Source organism: Diabrotica undecimpunctata, chromosome 3 (assembly GCF_040954645.1).
Source record: "Diabrotica undecimpunctata isolate CICGRU chromosome 3, icDiaUnde3, whole genome shotgun sequence".
Taxonomy (NCBI): Eukaryota; Metazoa; Arthropoda; class Insecta; order Coleoptera; family Chrysomelidae; genus Diabrotica; species Diabrotica undecimpunctata.
In genome coordinates this window covers 431167-450158 of record NC_092805.1, presented here as the reverse complement: position 1 = coordinate 450158, position 18992 = coordinate 431167, and the positions used below count along the sequence as shown (strand labels likewise).

The window sequence follows — 18992 nt, the reverse complement described above, 5'->3', positions numbered from 1 at the left end:
GCTGTTTCAATTAAAAATAATCTTTCCTACCGAAATTTGTCCTTACGATAAAACTGCACGACTTCTACTGTATCTAATTCGAGTTATATCGCGTCTATAAAAGGTCAATGCATGAAAATAAATGAATACAAAAATAGAACGCACAAAAAATGTCGGTGAGAAATATCTCAACACATTAATTATAGTGGCAAAAATCAAAGTTCTTCATATCATCAACGGCAACTTGTTAATTTAAAGACGGTGGTATTCGACCTCGATATCTAAGCGGCGATTACATTTAGAGCGGAACACATCCAGTCACAAACTATTTCCTGATATGAATTGTACGTTGAATAGGTACAAAAATTAGTGTCTTGATAAGCAAAACTACAGAGAAGAAATTAGAAATTAAGAAAAAGGAAGAATACAATGTCACTAAAATAAAAAAGTACTAAGCGAAAATGATAGAATACGGACTAAAAAATTGGTTACGCCATTGGAATCAGTAAAACCGGAAACTATTATTTTAATGTAGTAAACTTTTACCATGTTAATATTAATCTCGCAATCAACACCGACAATAACAATAATAAACAAACAACATGAATTATCTAATAAAGTTCCCACAAAAGCGAATCACAGAAACGCGAAGTTTGAGGAAAACATGGCGGAGAACACGTGCACCTCAGCTACTTACCTCTCCTATTTAATTAGATAATTACCACTGGGACAAAAACAAGAAGCCTTTGCTGATCACCTCGTACCAGTCATACTATCCAAACAACAATCTAGATAGTTTCTTCTTATTTAAGTTCCATCTTCTATCGAAGGTTGGAAATCATCATGGCTATGCGGCTATGCTACTGCATTCAAACCATTCTCACCACGATAACTTTGTCTTGGTCACCAATTTTCACAGAAAAATATGCAAAATAAACCTTTTTTACAAAGAAAGTAATGTTTCTCTGATGTTTTTAAATAACAAAATCACCGCATATGTAACGAAATGTATTTGGACAGTTTTTACATCCGCGATGAGCTATACTTAAAAGCTATGAGTCAAACACTGAGAAGTGAGTTATGTTTATGAGAATAAAAGAACTATACAGCTGTTAATGAAGAGGAAGAAGAACAAAGAATGTTGTACAATTCATTAACAGTGCTACCAACTAAGTAACATTAGATTTATCTACTCTTGAAATAAAATAAAATGTGATTATGCAATTTTAAATGTAATTGGGAAAGAATGGTGGGTGATACAGCATTTTGCATATGATTTTTGGACTCAGTACACTAAAGTACGTAAAATAGAGGTAATTGTATCAAAAAAGTATTTTCATCGTTGACCTGTGTTACATGGCCATTACATCTGAAGGAGATGGAGGAGGAGGAGGATATTTTGCGATTATGCGAAGGGACGATTAAAGCCGGCTTTGATTAAATCTGTACTACTGTAGAGAATTTGATGTCGTGTGAAATAACTTTTGTGTTTTGTTTAAATTTGGAGTGAACACAACATTATTCAAAACAGTCTCGTACGACCAACGATGAATAAAAGTATTTAAAATTGTACAAACTGAACAAGACAATCATAATTGCTTTTGGTAACATTAATTTTAGACTAGGCGGGATCTGTAGAAATTCAGACCATAATGGACATTTTCCATAGGAAACTATTTTTTTGCTGGAATCCCTTTAGGATGTGCCCCATATCGATAATCACGATATGCGCCAGTCGCAAACCCTGTGCTTAATTTTTTATTTAACAAAATCTGAAAACAATTGAAAATTTCTCATTTTTTGCTCTTATTTTCGTTTATAATTCGGAAAATAGTGATCCTAGAGAAAAAATTATAAGAAGTTAAAAGTTTCGTTATTCAATTTTACACAATATTTCGTTAGCTAGAAATTGAAAATTTAATGTTTATTGTTGAAAAAATAGCAATAATTGGAAAAAAAGTACAAAAAAATGAAGTTAATCCTTTAAATGTTTTCGACTTTCTAAGCTTGACTTAAAAGCTTCATATTCCGCCTAGAAAAACTTTTTAATATGTTTAAAACGTGTGCTAAATTTTGTTAACATCGGTCGGATAGGTTTTGCATAATAATTTTGCAATCCAGCCTACTGGAAAAAATCGCAAATTTTCAAATTTATAGTAGGCCCTAAATAAGGCTCTCAGATAGTTGCATATTTTTTACATATAAACTAAGGCTCAAACTTTCAAAGGCTTTTTGTAAAATTCAAATCGGTTCACTATGGGAGCCTAGAAAATTTTTTAAAGTTTTAAACATTTTTTAGGCTTATAAACAAATTGAATAACTTTACGAGGTTTAAACATATCAATTTCAAAATTTTTACACTTAAACAACATTAAAAGATGCTTCTTTAAAAAAAAGATACATTCGGCTTACTGGTTGCCGAGATATTCCACCACCTGGTCCCCCACCACCACCTCTCATGCATTCCGAGCGACATTTTACGCGAAAACGGTTTTTTATTTGTCTTTTTTATGGATGTTGCCATGAAGCGCATAACGTAAAACTTTTCATATAAAAAGTACTTGACAAAACGAGGGTATTTGTTTAAAAATCACTTATGGTTACACGGCAAATGTATGCCAACTTTGACCTTCAATATCTCGGCAACTAGTAAGCCGAATGTATCTTTTTTTTAAGAAGCGTCTTTTAATGTTCTTTAAGTGTATAAATTTTAAAATTGATATGTTTAAAGCTCGTAAAGTTATTCAATTTGTTTATAAGCCTAATCTATATAAAAAATGTTTAAAACTTTAAAAAATTCTCTAGGCTCTCCTAGTGAATCGATTTAAATTTTACAAAAAGCGTTTGAAAGTTTGAGCCTTTCTTTATATGTAAAAAAATATGCAACTATCTGAGAGCCTTATTTAGGGCCTACTATAAATTTGAAAATTTGCAATTTTTTTCCAGTAGGCTGGGTTGCAAAATTATTATGCAAAACCTATTTGACCGATCTTAATAAAATTTAGCACACGTTTTAAACATATTAAAAGGTTTTTCTAGGCGGAATATGGAGCTTGTAAATCAAGTTTAGAAAGTCGAAAACAGTTAGAGGATTAACTTCATTTTTTTGTACTTTTTTTCCAATTATTGCTATTTTTTTAACAATAAACACTAAATTTTCAATTTCTAGCTAACGAAATATTGTGTAAAATTGAATAACGAAACTTTTAACATTGTATAATTTTTTCTCTAGGATCAATATTTTCCGAATTATAAACAAAAATAGGAGCAAAAAAATGAGAAATGTTCAATTGTTTTCAGATTTTGTTAAATAAAAAATTTAGCACAGGGTTTTCGACTGGCGCATATCGTGATTATCAATATTGGGCACATCCTGAAGGGATTCCAGCAAAAAAATAGCTTCCTATGAAAAATGTCCAATCCAAAACAGATCCCGCCTAGACTATTTATTGTATACAAGCTACTGGTAAAGATGTATATAAAAGTGTTTTAGACTAGGCATTTTTCCGGATTGTAGTATCTAGTATCTCGAACTACCACACCATTTGTAGTATATTTTCTTTTTCGAACTTACCTCTTTTATTCCACAAAAACAGTTTATCATATATGTTCTTTATAACCGTAAATTATGCTTAAACAAATCCATATATTACTTATGTTACAGAATTGGTATTGATTAACGCTAATTTGTAATACTTTTGTTCGATAATCATTATAAATGGCGGAATAACGATAATAGTAGATATAACAAGTTTTTGCCTTCCATTAAGAGTATATTTAAAATATATAGCTTGATAATAACCACCTGCTTGTCACAGATAGATTGATAAAATTAATATAACCGTGTTCTTGAATATGTCTTAGTAATAATTGCCAATTCCCAACAAGGCATTATGTCACTTAAAAACTTTATTATTAAGGTAGTATGCTAATACATTCGACTGAGTAAAAGGCCTATTAATATTTATTCAAATAATTTAAATAATTAACCAGTCTTACACAATAGTTGATCTTACACAATTAATGCATTTCTCTCTGTCAAATTTGCAATACAGGATATAATGTGCTATAATCAGTCGTTTGTTGCACAAATCGATTTTTAACAAAACTTTTTCCTTTCGATTAATCGTTCAGCTTTTTTATTTAGAATAAATTTGTCGGTATTAAAGATTAACAAAACAAAATAGACAAGAAAAATCATTTAAAAGTAAAGAACAAGATAAGAAAAGATACAATGATGCAAAGAAATTATTCTAGAATCCAAACTAGTCAAAATGAAATTATCAGTTGAGTAAAGACATGATTTTAAACAAATAACACAGAGCTTTTTCGCACTAGTTTTAACCTTGTCTCTTTTGAATACAAATTTAATAGCGCCGGGTTCACCAGACCTAAAATATAAATTAATATAATATAAATTTATATTTTTGTATACTTTTAGATGTTTTCTTTGCCTTTTTTATTTACTATTTTCTTATAAATACGTATATGTGAATATGATATTGAATAATATATTATTTTAATATTTTTTGACATTTCTTCAGAACCCTACATTTTGATACAAAAAAACGTTTATTAATAAAAAAAAATTTATTCAACCACTAATGAAACATGAGATATTATTTATTTTAAAGAAACATAAAAAGTAATGCTCAAACAAAGTAAAAATGATCAAATAAAGGATTAGTTTAAACATTCTTCACAATAAATATTGATATGTTTGAGGCATAAAAATGCATGGCACTTTTTACAATAGTATTTTAACTTATTGTCATTTTTATACTTAACACACCTTTTCTTTCATAACAAATTCATCTCAAAAACAAAATTCTTGTCGGAGCAAGTTTATCTAGGGCTTTTCGTACGCCTCGTGTTTTCCTATCACCAAAACGTAACATACGAAGCAAAAATCGAAATCTTCCCAGGGACATTGTCAACCAGAACATTTCTACTCCACGCCCTTTTCTATCCCACAGTTCTATCCTGCCAAATATAAAAGGCCCAATAAAGAATTTATTTGTTTTATCTGTGGGTCGTACCGATCTTTCTCGGGTGTATGTAACAGTTTTAATAAATTTATACCGTCGTAAATAAATAAACTCCAGCATTCTGCAGGAGTTTTTGCCTGTTTCGCAACTCCTCTAACTCCAGGTAAATAAGTAATTATATCCTTCCTACGAGTCTTTTCTCTTGTCGAAGCCAAACTGTGTTTCCACCACACTGTCCCATCTTTAGCGGTAAAACCAGGTATTCGTGTGTTTTTCGGTTCACAACTTTCATCATCAGAATTGGAAAAAGAAGCATCCTGTTCGGTATTCAATGACTCACATTGGACTTCGCAATGGCTGAAGTTGTCGGTCTCCGAACAGTCATCTTCTGAATTAATCTCTATTTTACTGGCAGATGGTACTTCTTCCAGTAGACGAAGAAGTCCTGCTTGCTGGCCCTTGAAATCCATTATCTGCAAATAATTATTGTCATAAGTTATAAAATACAATGTAAAGAAATTATCCAAGTATATAGCATACTATTTAATAAAGTTGTAACAGTAAATAAACAAATAAGAGTTAAAATACTCACTAAAAAATTAGTACGTGATTTGGTAGCGTTGGGTCTCCTGAACCCGACGTACCCACTTTACAAAAAATAAAAGATCGTAGTACCCTGTTCTAACGCCAAGTTGTAATGCCGGAGAAGATAGAAACATAGAACATAGCTGGTTGGTTTTGTTCACAGCGCTGTTGCCAACGGAGTTCTATATTCGATTACGGAAGTAAATGTTTTCGGTGGTTTGTATAATATTAATTGGTATGTTTCTTTTATACAGTAGGTGTAAGACGTCTTCGACTTGGATGCGATTCGAAAGCCTTTGTCAGGTCTATAAAACATATATATGCTGGTTTATTGTACTCGATGGCCTTTTCTGTGATTTGTCTTAGTACAAATACGGCGTCTACGCAGGATCTACCGGATCTGAATCCTTATTGTTCATCTAATAAAGTTGTCAGTTTATTGATTTTGTTGGTTTAGGACGTTTGTGGTTAGTTTAAGTGCGGTGTTTAGTAGATTTATACCTCTATAATTGTTGAGGTCTTCTTTATCTCCTTTCTTGAACATTGGTATCATTAAGCTGTTTCTCCGTGCGTCTGGTACCTTGCAGTGCAATATTAGTTTTTGTATAAGTTGTGCCATCTCTAGGGTTATACTTTCTCGTCCGTGTTTTAGAAGTTAACTTCAACATAGTAAATATAAGTAGTAAGTAGCTGAAAAATTGAGACACTGCCATAAGAAACAACATTATTACTTGTATCATGGTAAAAATAATCAAACCCACGCTTAGATTGGCTTAGCTGTTAGTGGAAGAGTAGTGACGTATTTCTAGGGGAAAAACTAATTTACTGATCGAATTTTTCCTGAGCTCATTTAACAACAAAATTACTTTCAACGTCAACATCAAATCCTGCGACAATAACAACAATTACCACTCTACTTACAAAATAATGTTATGAAGAGTATGCAAAACTAGCGTAAATAAATAAATTTTTATTATGATTGTTGTTATATAACGATGTTCTATGAAATTTAAAATTAATTTGTCAGTGTTGACCTTGCCTCTTATATTAGATATAAAATTAAAATTGTATTTAAATGGAATAGGTAGGTACTATCAACACTAAATTTTAATAAAACATTTATAACAGGTTGACATTAAATCTGATTACTAATTTTTCTAAATGCTTCAGAGAAGTTGATTTTCTCGGACTTATTTGAAAATATAGATATTTAGAATTGTCCACAATATACCTAAATCACAATTTTGTAAAATTGAAAAACTGGAGCTTTAAATATAAAATTTGATACTATATGTATAAGCAAATATAATAAAAAATTAGAATTTATAAAAAAGGCAAAAATATTTCTCTGCTTCCTAAGAATTCTTCTCGAAATGTTCAGGTTCAGTGGTCGAATGAACTATCCATCCAAACCTTGGTATTTTTTAATTGTGCTCTATGAAGTCTATTCATTGTTTGTCTGCTAAGAATAAATAGCTCTAGCGTGACTCAAAAGAATGATACAAGGCAAATCTAGACTCATTCGTGAACGAATCGTTACTCTAGTGTGCTGTTTTCAGATTTAGCCATACGGCTCACACTCCCTCTAAGGGAAAAATTAACCCATCCCAGATACCTACAGTATTAAAACGATTGATCAATTGTCCATTGTCTCCTAATTTGTATTTCTAGATCTCTGTACTCAGCGATCTTTTCGTTGTGTTTAACACGCAAATTATTGGTGTTAGGTATCGCCACATCAATAAGTGTTGTTTGCCTAGTAAGTTTCTTAACTAGTATGAAATCTGGTCTATTATGTGCCACTGGTTGGTCTGTGAGCACAGTGCGGTTGCGAGTACAGCTTGTAGTTGTCATTTTTAAGCATTCTGTTAGGGACGTATTGATGATAAGGAAGATAGTCGGTTTGGAGAAGTCCCAGTTTGTCAGCTAGTTCTTGGTGGATAATTTTTCCTACTGAGTCATGGCGTTCTTTATAATTAGTTCCGACAAACGCCTGGCAACCCCCGGTAAGGTGTTGGATGGTTTCTTGGGCTTGGCATCCATATCGGCATTTGTCATTTTGGACTTTAGGATCTTTAACAATATATTTCAGGTAATTTTTAGTTGGGAAAACTTTATCCTCAATGGCAAGTAGAAAGCCCTCAGTCTTGGAAAACATCTTTCCTGATGTCAACCAATAGTTCGACACTGTATTGTCGACATATTCTTGGTTGATCTCATTGGGATGTCGCCTATGCAGAGGCTTAATCATCCAGGTGCGCATTTTTTAGTTCAGGTGTTTTATGCGCATTATCCAGTCGCTCACCTATGTCCATAATTCCTCTTCCCCCTTAATATCGCGGTAATGTTATTCTCTCTACTGCACTGCATGGATGATGTTTTTGCGTTTTTGTGAGAAGTGCTGTCTTATAATTATAAGTATATTTTGTTACATTTTCCTAATGGTAGATAACCTTTTGAGAATACCAGAATGTGCACCACGCTTAGAAACTTTAAAAGTGTTTTGTTGAATGTGAGTTTGCAGAGGGGACCAGAAAACACGAGGAAATCTGACGGCAAGTGTAAAGGCAATCCAGAATTGGATGAGTATTGAAATTTGGAAAATAGTGGAAGAAAGACGCAAAAAAACAAGAAGTTTAACATGCTATAAAAGACATAAAGGAAGTCAAATCCAACAGTCTTGATTAAGCTTCTAAAACTGGGCTGCCTTCCATAGGTATATAACATTACACCAAAAATCAAATTTCAAAGAGGTTCAGAAGTCTTTCTTACACTTATTTATGATAAATTATGTGTTAAAATTATATTGCCAAAATCTGAAAAAACTCAAAAGAACCCTTACAAAACTTACGTCCAGTTGCTCAACATGTTTGAAGAAAAATTTATAAATGAAGCAAACTTTAATGCTAAAAACACTATCTAAGGTTCAAGGTTAACTAATAAAAAAGATAGAGAATTATGGGCAAAAATAAAACATATAAATAAGGAATTGCATTCAACTGGAAAACCCACATGTTGGTCCACTGATAAAAATAAAACACTCGACTTGATTTACTTTTTTCATATCAAGAAAAGTTGCAACACATTTTATAAAAATAGAAGGAGCTGATGGTCCCAGTTCTGATCGCTCTCTAATACTACTAATAATCAGTGAGCATATTATACTAAAAGAAAACAAGCCTACCTTAACCAATAACAGAACAGGAGCCTTAGACAGTAGTTAAGTGACAGATTTGATTTAAATGTATCAATTAGAACTAATGAACAACTTAAGGAATAAACAGATAAATTAACCATAAATATACAACAAGCAGCGTGGAACAATACCAAACAAATTAAATGAAAAACCAAAGGTCAAAATTGTTTCAAAAAAATTAGAGAGTTTTTGCAAAGAAAACGAAAAGCCCGGAAACATGGCAAAAAACAGAACTGCAGAAAATAAAAATGTATTAAACAACCTCACTCAACAGTTAAAAAAAAATATAGGTATATAATCAAAAATGAATTAATAAATTAATAGGTATCTAAACGATCTGACACATGACCAAACTACTGACTGCTCTGTGAGCTGTGAGACTGTACAAAAAGAATACGCAACAAAACACAGCAGATTTTGCTAACTAGAACAGAAAATGGAACAAGGGTACGTGACGTAACACAAATAGCAAATATGTTCGCTTCATTCTAGAGAATGTATTCAAAAATCACGAAATAGAAACTAATCATTAAGCCGAAAACGGTGATGATGACGAGTTTACTGAGCACAACGTGAACAATACTGATCAAGGAATAATAAAGCCTACTACTACACCTAAAGAAGTAACCAAAGAAATCAAAAACAATATTAATTCCAAAAAGGCTCCGGGATTTGACTTAATAACAGGAGAAATACTACGACAATTACCTAGGAAGGCCATCGTAAAACTCACAAACTTTATAAATACAGTATTCAGGTTACAATATGTAGAATTATTGTACAGGCCAATATCGTTGCTATTAATTATCTCTAATTTGATTGCGAAGATATTGCTAATAAGAGTCCAGCCTATACTCGACGAAAACGAAATTATTCCTTCCCACCAACTTTTATTCCGCAATAAGCAATCACTCAACACTTAACACATTCGATAAAGTGTGCCACAAAGGCTTGTTACTAAAACTCTTCAGATATCTTTCCAACCAATACAGTCATATTTTGAAGACAGAACTTTTAGAGTTAAACAGGAAGGCAGTAAAAAAAGCAGTAATCCTACAGGGTAATGTTCTGGGACCCATACTATATTTATTATATACCTGTGACATCCCTGTTACGAAAAATATTTTGCAGACGACACTGCAATCCTAAAAGTCAGTTAAACATTGGAAAAAACAACTAGACACCTCCAAAATGCATGGAACAAAATAAGCACTTGCAATCATAGATGGCGCTAAAAATTAATGAACGAAAATCTGTACATGTCAAAAATAATAGTTCACTTACAAAAAAATAACTGATGACCCAGTTAGACTAAACAATAAAATCGTCATGTACAATATAAACTGTTAAATACCTAGGGCTACATTTGGAGATCAAATTAATGTAGCAGGAACATATAAAGAGGAACCAAAACTAAAACACAAGAAGTTGTATTGGTTATTAGATAGAAACTCACAACTTACAATCAAAAACATTAGTGTACAAACAAATACTCAGACCCGTACGGACCATCCTGGTTTGATACAAAAGAACCCAACAAATAGGACAGAAGCTCAGAATATAAGTCAGCATATACCTACCTTATCAAATTAACTTCCCCATAATAAAATCAGAAATAAAATATGCAATACGAAACTTCAGAACATCAAACATGGTAAAGCTCCAGTTCTCAATAATGTATACTTGTATACTTAGATTATAAAATTTATTGAAGACTAAAATTCAGACCTGTTACTAAAATTTTCAACAAAATATATAAGATAAGTGCTTGAAACTGTCATCTCAAAAATAATTGGAATAATAAACTCATCATAAATAACTGCATATCATCGGTATGTAATAAATAGCGGCTTATAGATGTAGATTTCAATAATAAAACTATACTATAAAAATTTGCCCCTCTGTATTTTTACTTATATTTGTTATTTTATTTTTAGCAACTAAGAGAAGTGATTCCACATATTAAAATGGAACGCAAACTATCAAAAATAGAAACCTTAACGTTAGCGAAAAATTATATAATGGCACTAACAAATGTTATATGCGATATGAGGGGAGAAGAAAAACATTACACGTGAGTATACAATATCCTTTATGTCTTTTCTTAAACGTTAAATTTTGTGGTTTTGATCGTTTATGTCTTGATTTAGTACTTTTTTTTTATTATTTACACCTAAAATATTTTTTTTATTTAAATTAACGTGTCTCAGCAACAAAGGCCATTGGCACGGTTACAAAAGCAAGCATTACAGTATATTAAAATAAGATTGAAATGTTAGCAAAACGGTAAAATCCATATCCATATGGCACAGTATATCTGACAGTCTTTAAGAAACATTATCACATTGTTTTAAGTTACTATTATAACTAAGAGTGGTGGTTATGTCTTTATCCAGTTTATGTTGTTTTCGTGTGTTGGTATATAGCTGGCACTCAACTAATATGTACTTGACGGTGACACGGGTATTGCAGGTATGGCACCAAGGAGGATCGCCCTGACTCATTACTGATCCATTTTATGTAAGACGGCAATGTCCAATTCTTAATATTCTTATAACAACTTTGTCTCTTCTAGAAAGTGCTGGTAGTTTTAAGGCGGAATTGTCGGTTAGATATTATGAAGTTTTGAGATCATTCTATCCCAGAGGTTTTGCCAGGCTCTCAAACACATTTGTTTGGCTGTATGTTGCAAATCGGCCTTAAGTTAAATGCTCTAGGTATATCAGAACGGGCTGCCTCTTTAGCTGCTTGATCTGCATTTTCATTTCCTGTAATATCCACGTGTGATGGAGTAAAAATAATGCTAACCGATACGTTCCTATCCTTTAGTTGGTGGCATTCGTTGTGGATACTTTGGATTAATGGGTTTTGGTTGAAAATATTATTGATGGATAGGATGGACGATAAGGAGTCAGTGTAGATTGCGATGTTTTTGCTTTTGTTTATTAGACAAATAAGTGCTTTCATGATAGCATATAGTTCGGCTGTGTAGATGCTACAGTTATATGAAAGACGGTAAACCAAATTTTTAAATCACTGGAAATATTATTATTTTGTCTGTTCACTGTATATTTTCCACATTCTGTTAGGAGGTGTTTAATAGTAATGTTGACTTGACAATCTTCACACACTGGAATATCTTCCTTAGACATTAGATATTTTGATTTGTTACTTATTTATGTCATTTATTTTTAACCGTTCTACTTTTCCAAGTATTTAAAACTTATCCTATCGTATTTCGTTCAACTGATTTAAATTTTATATTGCAAATCTGGGAGTTTTCATATCAGTATCTACCCATTTTAATCCCTAATCCACGATATTAAATTAAAATCCGCAATGGTTCCTCTCTAGCTCGGAAAAACTTTCAACTTTTACTATAATCGAGTACTTTAAAGATAATTTGTTACCAGGATATACAATATTCATAGTTACTAGCTATAAACCTTACAGTAAATAGTTTTGAATTAACATTTTGTATCTTTTAGTAAGTATTTATTGAGCATCAATAAATGTCGGTTAGGTAAAGGAATAAATTTTGTTAAATAGGTATTAAATTATCTTGTTAATCGTGCTCTCTAGAATTAAAGGTTCTTTAATAAAATCGGTTGATTTTAATCGAGAACTTGCAACATAGGCAATAAAATTAGTTTACTGTAACTAATTTTGTACGAAATTTTTACGTTTTTTTTATATTTTTATTCTTATTTTCATTCTAGGAATTATTTATTTTAGTTTGTTGGAGGATTTAATTTGTTAAATGTACGAAAAAAGGCTAGCCCAGAAGATACAGCTGAGACAAATAGACGACATCGAAGATATAAACGCGAGCTGGGAGAAAATTAAAAACAACATTGAAGAAGCAGCAACAGAAGCTCTAGGAAAATGCAAAGTCATACTGAACAAAAAAAACAAGAATACACTATGGTTCGGAAAAGAAATAAAAGAGAAAGGTAAAGGGAAACGAGAGGTCTACACGAAGTACAAATCATTAAATATTCCAGAATTCCGAGACACATATAAAAGAATATGAAATGAAACAAAGCAGTTGGTAAGAAGAACAAAAAATTAACACTAGGAACAGTTTACAAAAAGGATGGAAAGCGACTTCTACGATACACAAAAACAAATATGGAGATTCATAAAAAACCAACGAGAAGAAATGGCAGAATTGGAGGAATACAATAACATACCAGCAAATGAATAGGAAAAATACCTGACGGAACTGTTTAAATAAAACGAAAATAATAATTACTTAACACAATAACGCCTTGCTAGGTGATTGCTAGGTGATAATGTACCTTCAATTCTTGCATGAGTTTAATTTTGTAAGCTTGCAAAACAAGATAAAGTCGATAAACCGATGTGTACGATGACAGATAGACTGATTCGGGTCTTCCTGTATGCTACGCTCTACAGCAGCTACAACTTCTTATGTACGCCCTGTACGATATGTATGTGGATGCATATTATCATTTGGAGTAAACGTGGTGCAAAAACGTTCCATGGTTAATCAAATTACTTGCCCTAATGGACTATTATGTTGACCATAAAATGGACGTACTGCGCGATACGTATTTTGAACAGGTCCACAATTTTCAAAATAAATTTGTACAATTTGGAAGCGTCCAGTCTGAAATGCCAAACCAAACTTAACGTAAATCACTCGACAGCTGTCAAAATGGCCTACAGTTAAAAAAGTGTTACCAACTTACATTTCTATACCTCTAAAAATACACAGGTCTAGGACGTACAAAGATATCACGACTGCGTAATATTCGCCAATATACAGAAATCCACAGTTGAAATGCTTCGCATTACTGCTAAAACATCTGAATTGACAAGACAGTGTACGGTGGACCCTATGCATAAATGCACGGCACCTGAAGAAGAAAAACATTAGTTATATAGGAATGAATCTATTAGAATATACCCCGTACTAAATGGTTTTATAAGATTTTAAACGACAAACACCGTAAAACAAAATTTACAGCTTCTACACGACTTTAAGAACAACCAATAATACACTCTTGAGGATAATTACCGCTCTCCAAATAACGACTGGTAAATTATTTCCCATTTACGTGAAATACTATTGAGAATAAGTGAAGGTGATTAGATATGAAATGCTCGCTACACATCTGCTCATTTACGTAAGGTTCTAGCAACTATGTCGGCCCGTAGAGATTCCGCTTGTATATAAAAATTTCTTTGACGGGAACAAAGCAATTTTTGAAGCGAATTTGAAATTTACGGTTACCGACATTATGGAAATGTTTGATCGATCTATTTTACTGGATATTAGTCGAAAAAGTTTTTTACTCGCAACGTTAGGTCTACAGAACCGGCTTCAGTTCATCCAAACAATATACAGAATGCTTCTTCATTCTCCATGCAATTAAAAAGCTGCTTTAGTTCCTAAGAAATGTTCTTATTTGGCTATTTGGTCATCGATGTTTCTAATCTGTTGTGGTTTCTCGAAAAAGTGTCATATATTTTTCCTAATTGCTCATAATAATAATTATTGTTTTGTCGTAGAAGAGAGAGGGGCAAGTTGAGACAAATTTCGTTTTACAATAAGTTTAGATTTTTTTCCTATTAAAAACATTACGATATGATATTTTCATATGTTGCAAATTTTTTAGGGTATTATCTTTTTGATTGAAATGATTCTTTTCCCAAAATTGACAATTTTGTATAATGGTACAAAGTGTATCAAGGAGGAAAGTTGATATTAGCTGGGGGCAGATTGAGACAAGTATATAAATGTTAAGAAAATGAATGTTAAGATATAAATTAATCACTCAGTAGAATATCAAAGTAATTTATATAACAAAAAAAGTACAAAAGTAAAAAGTAAAATATATTATTAATGTTATTCACACAAATTATAAAGTTTTTGTTCAAAACTTAGTCTGAATCAGTAATTTCAAAGTCAGAGATACAATGAATGCATGTACATTTTACTGTCTTTACCACACTCAATGTGGGCCCATTCTTTACATGACATACACTGTATCTAGTCTTGACCTGGTTGAGATTTTGAGTAAGGCTTCAAATATATGAGACACAAGGTATCATCCTCTTTCTCAGACTCAGATTCAACCTTGATCAGTTTCTTGAAATTATTTTTTTTTTCATCTTTTTATCCTTTCAGCTGCTTTCTCTAGCCTTTCCATTACTGAAGCGCTTCTAAGAACTGCAGATTTCAAGAGTTTCTTTCCTTTTTTATTATTTTTCCTCTCTTCAGCTTTTGGATAGGAACGCATTTGTTGACGACTTACCGTGGACAGATGTAAAAAAAAAACATTCTTACTAGTAGAAGACGTAGATTGGCGCTCCTGTGACTGTATATTCTCAATGTTACTAGTCCCAGCCTAGGTACCGCTGTTTAGAAAAGTAATATCTTTATCTGTAACTGAGCTTGATAAGAAGTTAGCTTCACTAAACACGTCTTTGTTGTAGAACGCGATTCCTGTGGCTTGCAATCCAGAAATAAAATCTGTAGGATCTATTGCTTTCTTCTTCTTAGGATGCCTGTCAGTTCCGAACACTGGCGATCATTCTGGCTATAATGACTTTCTTGATTGCTGTACGAAATAGCTGTGTTGAGATCTTTCTATACCATGCTCTCAGGTTTGCAAGCCAGGATTTTCTTCTTCGTCCTGGGACCCTTTTTCCTTTAATTTTACCTTGAAAAATGCGTTGGAGTAGCCCATATCTGCCTAGATTTTTTATTATATGTCTCAAGTACTGCAGCTTTTGGTAAATTGTCACTGTTTTACCTGGATTATTTGTCATCAAATCATCAACTGTAGCAAAATTGTTAACAGGTCCATAAACAGATTTATCAAGAGGTTTCAGGCAATGAGACGTGTGAGGAAAGAAGGACATCATGACGATACTATTTTCTTTACAAAAGTTCAGCACTTCAATAGAAAGATGTGATTCATGGTTGTCCAAAACTAACGAACATTTATGGTCTTTTGTAGATCTCACATGATCTTGAAAATGTTTAATAAACTTTAAAAATGATTCGAATAGCAAGTTCATAAGCTAATATTTAAATGTTTTGTGAAGTGACTCCATAATAAATTTTTGATGATGTATTATGTACTCTTTAAGTTCAGATTCTAGTTGATCTGCGAGGATCTGTCTTGGTTAAGCATATCCCATTGGAAGACTGGAAACTGAAGAATGGACTGCCTCGGGGATCTGTCCTAGCTCGTCTTCTCTTTAGCCTGTACATCGCTGATATACCAGAAACCACATCAAGGAAGTTTGGTTTCGCCGATAACTGGGTCCTTGCAACAAGGTGTAAGTCATGAAGAAACAGAAGAAATCCTCACGGCATACTTACACATAGTGGGAACGTATTTCCGTAAATGGAGGCTCCAACCGTACGCTACCAAAACAGAGGTTTCTAGTTTTCACCTAAATAACAAGCTTGCAAGAAGAACACTCAACATCCAAATCAAAAATACCACACTCGCCTACAATAAAACACCAAACTACCTTGGAGTGACTCTTGATGGGTCCCTTCTTTCAAGGAACATCTGTCAAAAACAGCGGAAAAACTTAAATCCAGAAACAATATCATCCAAAAGTTGTGCGGCACAACATGGGGAGTATCGGCTTTTACCTTGCGATAATCTGCCCTGGACCTTGTCTTCTCAACCGCGGAATACTGTTCTTCAGCCTGGCTTAACAGCCCACATCTACACAAGGGAGATGCTCAATTGAACAATACAATGAGAATGATTGCTGGCGTTATCAAATCTACCCCTACGTAATAGTTCCCAGTACTAAGCCACATTCCACTACCCAAACTACGGCGAATACACTTCCTTACTAGTGACTGCAGAAAAATACTAAGAAACGAGATCTTGCCAATCCATTAAGATATAGATGCTGCCAACGGTAACGGTCTGCGCACCAGGCGACCGCCAATAAAAACAGCACAGACTGCTGTGGAAAATAAGTTCAACTTAATGATTACTAGGACTCTAGAATAAATGGAACAACAATACAAAAACCACCCGGTTTTGACTTACCATGCAACACATGGACTATGCTGAACCGAATCAGAACCCAACACGGCAGATGCGGTTACATGATGCACAAATGGGGTAAACAACGATCCCCACTCATGACTGCGGACAACCACAACCCACAAGATCCTATCACGGCAGGTCAGAAGATTTCCTAATGGCGACTCCAGAGTCGACCGACTAATTAAATAAGTTAGATGTTGGTTTGTAAACATATGTATTATGCTTTATACAAAATATATGTAAATTTAAATATAAATGTTTAACGTGCCATACAATGAATAAATAAATAAATCCCATTGTAATGTTTCGACCGTCAGATTCGTCGATTTTTCTTATAAATCTAAGCAAACTCATTTTGTCGATCTCGAAAGCCATAGATGCATGGAAGTCTTCCTCGAAGGGTCTTTCTAGTATAGTTCCGCACTATATTTTTGTAAGAAAAGAACAAGATATGATACTGTATCAATGTGCCCCGGTCCCTTGTAATAACTTTCCCCATTGAATATTTGTGTCTTAAATCCCTCTAACCTCTAACTAACTAACCTCTAAACAAAGAAAGCTGAAAAAAATTATTTTGCTCTAATGAAAACAAACATTCGATTAAAACCACCTAGAGTGTCTCGTTAACAATAGGACTTCGTAAGGCACTGTGTCGCAAAAAACAGAAGCTTCTTGCATCTACTCACTCATTTTCTGTCCAGCCATGTGCGTTGGCCCACTATCCCTGCTGTATCAGCTTGTCCCGCTCTGCCGTATTCTTTATTTGCACTATGTGCATTGATTATGTAGAAGTAAAAAAATGTGCTTGTTTTTAATTTACATAGTTTCTCGTTCGCTACTTTAATATTTAAGACATTGTGCTTAATCTTATTGTTAATTACAAAGGTAACTCCAAATTCTTTTTTCGCTCTTTCCGGTATAAAATTTCAGCATCTTTGGTTTAACACGAAAATATGACTATCTTTTAGTTATTAGTATGTTGTTTCGAACAACTGTTGTAACAATTTGTATTTTGTTAAGTAATTATATTATATTTTTAGATTTGTCCAAGATATGGAAAGCGACGGAGGTGAAATAGACTTAAATAACGGCATGGACGACGCGTCCAGCACGGAGCAGAACAACAACAACATCTACCAACAGAACTTAGAGGCTCCGTCGGATAATCATCTGGCGAACAACCGCTAAAGCTAACGAGAAAATCATTTAGACTACGGATTTGCCTGATCTAAGTACGGTAGATTATTATTGCTTTGTTTGAATCAAACTACGATGTTTAGCTAAGGTTTGAACTATTGATCAAATGAACCAGGAAGACGAAAATGAAAGAGTTGGTATTTGATTCAGCGGATTCCGAGATGTGCAGAAGGTTTGGGACTAGCTGCAGGTTCACAATATCGTTTATTGTATAAAATGTCAATTTTTTGTTTCGATCATATCGTATATATACTGTCAATTATTTTGTTGGTACTTTTAAATTTACAATATTTCAAATTGGAAACAGAACGGAGTAAAAAAGTCATAGTAGTACATGGCAAAACAAAATCTTTTATTGTATTCATTAAAAATTGTAAAATTATCCTTATTTTTGATCATATTTTAGAAGTTTACTATTACTCTATATTAGATCATAGATATCCTCCTCTCTATTATATTTAACCTTCTCCACCAGCTACATTTCGGACTTCTCTGGTGCGTTCATGGACTTTATAGAAATCAGAAATTCTGCGTATTAGGTGATTATTCTTTCGGTGCTAAACGTACTCTAACCATCTCTATCAATGCTCTCTCATGTTGGCATCAATTACTATTACACCTAAAACTTCCATACTATAGTACTTTAGTACTCCTATAGCACTGGTGTGCTGTGCATTTGGAATTAACACGATAACTTAAGTCTTATTTGTAGAAATTTTTCTATCACCACAACACACTAATCTTTTCCGTCGCAAACATCCATGATGACATGTACTACTACAGACTTTTAAACTCTAATGAATTGTCAAATTATTTTGAATAACAATTACGTATAAATTAACATCTCTATTAAGATATTTTATGAACATTTAAAAGTCATAATCAACGAAGATGTATGCTAATACACTGTTATAAAGTCATAGTTCTTGTTTAAATTGCTGATGTTATTGGTTGGTTAGATAATTAGTTAAAATTTGCTAGTAACAAAAAACG

General features: G+C 33.0%; 1 protein-coding gene across 4 annotated transcripts in view; it reads left to right on the top strand.

The window, feature by feature from the left end:
- Window positions 1-18695, top strand: part of LOC140436337 (uncharacterized) — a 223365-nt gene extending 204670 nt beyond the window's left edge. For 3 of the 4 annotated variants that reach the window (XM_072525061.1, XM_072525062.1, XM_072525063.1), the window contains 2 exons: window positions 10686-10822; window positions 17843-18694. In XM_072525061.1, coding sequence (XP_072381162.1) covers window positions 10686-10822; window positions 17843-17990 — 285 coding nt within the window. In that variant the 3' untranslated portion in view covers window positions 17991-18694. Of the gene's footprint in view, window positions 1-10685; window positions 10823-17842 lie in introns of all 4 variants that reach the window. The other variant, XM_072525064.1, reaches the window with a different exon arrangement.
- Window positions 18696-18992: the final 297 nt, after the last annotated feature.